This window comes from Pygoscelis adeliae, unplaced genomic scaffold (assembly GCF_000699105.1).
Source record: "Pygoscelis adeliae isolate BGI_AS28 unplaced genomic scaffold, ASM69910v1 Scaffold22, whole genome shotgun sequence".
In the NCBI taxonomy this organism is placed as follows: Eukaryota; Metazoa; Chordata; class Aves; order Sphenisciformes; family Spheniscidae; genus Pygoscelis; species Pygoscelis adeliae.
The window spans coordinates 2,951,770-2,955,987 of record NW_008824350.1 but is presented as its reverse complement, the minus strand read 5'-3'; the positions used below and the strand labels follow the sequence as shown (position 1 = coordinate 2,955,987).

Here is a 4,218-nt window from a genome sequence, read left to right as displayed (position 1 = left end):
CACTAATCCCAGACCTTGTCTGTTGTGCAGGAGATGCTGTTAGTTTCTAGCCTGAAGGGGAATCTTTTGCAAAGGGCGATCATGAGACACAGCTGTGAAGCTTTCATCCTACAATATGAAGGGGCTGAGTGCTTGCTCCTAGCTAAAAGATCCCACCAATTACAGCATTACTGCCAATGAAGTGTGTATGTTGGCCAGGAGCCCAGTTTCTAAGGCAGGTGCTTCACTTTAGTATTTTGTAACTAGTTAATATTTCCGGGTGTATTGTATCCCCAGGACTTGATGAAAATCATCTATGTAGATAATAACACTCAGGTACTTCTGGACACTGATTACAACACAGCAGGAAGTGCAGACAAAGCTGATGCACAAGTGATGGATACGAAGGTGGGGATACGCACTGTCTGTGTGAGTCCCAGTGGGGAGCACCTGGCCTCGGGGGACAGGATAGGCACTCTCAGGTAATCTCATAGAGCTTCTTGTGCAGATTGCGGGCTGGGCAGGCATGAGAATGAAAACCAGGTCTTGCTGATTTTATTAAACATACTGAAATCAGCCATGTTGTGTCTTAGGATATATGAGTTGCAGTCTCTGAGGGAAATGCTGAAGGTGGAAGCCCATGACTCTGAGATCCTATGTCTGGAGTACTCCAAACCTGACACAGGTAAATGCAATTGAGCTTCTTCCCTTTTGCATGTGAATGTAGTGTTGAGCAAGTCAGAATGTCCAGCCATGGTATGTTAGAACTTCCAGTGCTGAGCTACTCCTGGATTTCAGAGCAGGCTTGTAGCATTGGGCCAGTAGAGCCGGACTTTGAAAAAGGCTTCTTTCTCATATTTTTCCTTGGAATATTGCAAGTTGAGATTGAAACTTGTTCTGTCTGTACTTACAGTGTAAAATCCAGGGGTGTTCCTTTGTGTGCATCCGTGCAGATAGCTACAGTATAATGTTTTGTCCCAAAGATGACTTGAGAAGCTGTTTTAAAATAGTGACTGGAAGAGCAAATGACTTTTTAGTAATGGTCTTGCACTTTTTTTAACTTTCTGACAGGCTTAAAGCTCTTAGCCTCAGCCAGTCGGGATAGATTGATTCATGTCTTGGATGCTGGAAAGGACTACAGCCTGCAGCAGACCCTGGATGAACATTCTTCTTCCATCACTGCTGTGAAGTTTGCAGGTAGAGAATCATGGCCTCCCTGCAAAGCTGGATTTGAGCACTGCTGTTGTCCCATTGTGGCTGTAAAGTAATTTTAACTGCTTAAACACTGGCTTAGGCCAGGCTGAAGCTGCAGCTGTGTTTTTGTCATCTTCTGTAGCTGCAGTCCTAACAGAAGGTGATATTTGACGATACTTGCCTTCTTTTCCCTTTTGTTTTTTTCTCCTCTCCTTCCTCCCCACTCAGAAAACCTCTCCTGATTGAAGTCCTCAGCATTTCTTTGGAAAGCTGTTTTCTGTAATGATTTACTCCCTTTAACTGATGTCAGATGGCTACATGCTGTTCTTAGTGAGGAGAACTGTGGAACAGTCATCCTCCAAAAAAATCCCCAAACCCACAAAAAATGTTTTGGGATTAACTAGTCATAAGTAAATTTGTCATTGCAAGCCAGTGTAAGACTTTGCATTCATGGTAATGGAGCATGCTGCATCCCTAGCACTCAGTTACTACTGATGGTCAGACATCAGTGTGGTGTGTTGCGCTATTGTCAGGGAACAAGGGTTGGCTGCTCTGCCAGGGGAGCCAGTAGCCAAGGGTGACAGGAATGCAGGCAAAGGTAGTGGCCTCACTGGCAATGGGAAAGTCCCACAGTACCTGAACAAGGTGGAACAGATCAAGTCCAGTGACAGTAACTAGATCCAGCCAGTAGTCCAGATCACCAGACAAATCCATAGTGATAAGACAGGTCAGCAATTCAAGGTCAGGATCAGTCTGGAGACAGTGAGCAGGGCTGGCCACAGTTCAGTGCCTGCCAGGCAAGCCCATAGCAGCAAGGCAGGTTCAAGTTCAAATCAGGAAGCTGAGTCCATGGGTCAAGGTCAGGATTCAGATCAGCAGCGTATGTGGCCAGGCACAGGTGTGGCTGCAATGCTGCTGCAGTGTAGCTCAGTTGGGGTTCAAGGATGAGAACTTCAGATTGAAAGTAGCTCCCAAGTGAAGGGCAGGGACCTTGCTGAAGCTTCATAGCAGAGGCTCTCCGAAGCCGCTGTGAGGCTTTTTCAAGTTTTTTCTCAAGGAGCTCCAAGGCCAGCAAAAGTTTCTCTGACAGGTCTGTCTTATCAGTGAGCTAGCGTTGAATGCAGCCAGCTAAACTCCTAGGAGATGAGGGAACTGCACTCAAGGCCCTGGCAGCGAAGGCCTTTGTGCTAGTCTCTGAGCTAAGTGCAGCCCTGCTCTAAGTGGCTGCAGTTCAAGTGGACTTGGATGATTTCAGATCCATTTTTAATACATGAGTTTTAAAAGCTGTTGCTTTGCTGAAGGAGCAGATGGGTTACAAAAGAGTGCTAAGGGAAGCCTGATCTTGCTGTAAGAAAGGGCAGCAAGACACATGTGACTGACTTGGAGGACTGAAAAGTGCCTATTGCCCGTTTTCAGCTCATACTGAGTGTGAAGCTGTCATATCTCCATAGAGTGCTGTGGCATATGGAGAATAAGCACGTGAGCATACTGTTGGGGGAGAAGACAGAATTACATCCTAATCTGTTGTGTAAAGCCTCTTTATTAAGGCCTCATGCATTCTGAGCATTAACAAATGCTGTTCTGAGAAGGGGCTTCTGTTTTGCTGCAGCATCCTGCTGCTTAGGTAGGAGTCAGTCTTAGCTAATCGGGGCTGGAATAAATGAGCAGTGGTAAATATTGAAACATTTCCTCCACCTTGTATTTGTGTTTATCTTTTGATCGGCTCCTGCCTTTTTGTTCCAGCCAATGATGGGAAAGTACGAATGATAAGCTGTGGGGCAGACAAGAGCATTTATTTCCGCACTGCGCAGAAGGTAACCTTATTACAGCTTTTTGTGCACTTTTTTAATAATCTCTCCACAAAGGAACTACTTTAAAGAGTGATATCAGAGTTTCTATATGAGCTTGTTGCTATTTCAGCCTCAGTGTCTCCCACTGACTCAATGCAAGAGATTACATTCGGAGAACTAGTTCTGTGAAGCACTCACCTGCTCCCAGCCTGACCTCTCTCAGCAAGATGCAAAGTAGAGAACTGTTAGGATATCTGCTTTTCTTTTGCTGCCAGGGCTGTTGTGAGGAGCGGTGAAAGAGTATGGGCTGGAGAGGAGTTCATTGTGCCTCCAGTCCCAGCAGACCTGGTTAGTGGGAAGGGTTGGTTTGTGCTGGCTGTGTGAGAGGACTCATCTGTATTTAGAAGTTTTTAATAATGGGTTAACTACTTGATTTTGACACAGTCTTTACCCATATGCTTAGACAGGAGAAGGGGTTCAGTTTACCCGAACACATCACATTGTTAGGAAGACCACTCTGTATGACATGGATGTGGACCCCAGCTGGAAATATGCAGCTATTGGATGCCAGGATCGTAACATAAGGTTAGTTTACTTCTTGTCTTGAAAGTATTTTTGCAGTCATAAATGAGTTGGCCAGGACGGCCCCATCTCCATCATTGTTCCTCTAGGTTCTTTGACACAGCATTTTCAGACAGATCTGAGGCCTCACCTCACACTCTGTGACGTTGAACTCTGCCTTTCCCTTCACTGATAAAAAGCTGTAGATATATGCAAATGCCCATGGGACTCTTGCTTTCTCGCTGGGTTGCTCTGTAGAGCAAAGCCTTTCTACTGGGAGAGCAAGTGTGCCTTCCTTGGCACATCATTGAGCTGTGGGGCAAGAACTTCTGCGCTGTGGTAATTTTTGTATTTTAAAGGTACCTTTAATGAGAAGCTCTGAGGTCCTGTGGAATAGCTGGGACTGTAGGAACCTAAAATTGAGCTAGGTGTGACTATCTTTGGACAAGTGGAATCCATTCTCTGCTCCCTTTTTATCCATTTCTCCACTCTGTTTGCTTCTACCTTTGAAGCAAAGGAGACTCTCTGTAATTGTGTGTCTCCTCCTGTTGTATCTGGGTGAGATGCTGAGAGTTTTGGTCATAGCTGAATACCGCTGCTGAATGTAATTTGTTTTTGTATTCTAATGTAAATAAAGGGTCTTGCTCTCTTAACCCTTTCCTTTAGTATGAAGGAGTCACAGGTATTTTTATAG

General features: G+C 45.2%; 1 protein-coding gene across 1 annotated transcript in view; it reads left to right on the top strand.

Annotated features, from left to right (window-relative positions):
- The window catches only part of MAPKBP1 (mitogen-activated protein kinase binding protein 1), a 51,882-nt gene that overhangs the window by 14,583 nt on the left and 33,081 nt on the right, over positions 1 to 4,218 (top strand). The window contains exons 10-14 of the mRNA XM_009319258.1: positions 277 to 461; positions 573 to 664; positions 1,051 to 1,176; positions 2,917 to 2,987; positions 3,427 to 3,548. Of these exons, the coding sequence (XP_009317533.1) occupies positions 277 to 461; positions 573 to 664; positions 1,051 to 1,176; positions 2,917 to 2,987; positions 3,427 to 3,548 (596 nt within the window). The remainder of the gene's footprint in view (positions 1 to 276; positions 462 to 572; positions 665 to 1,050; positions 1,177 to 2,916; positions 2,988 to 3,426; positions 3,549 to 4,218) is intronic.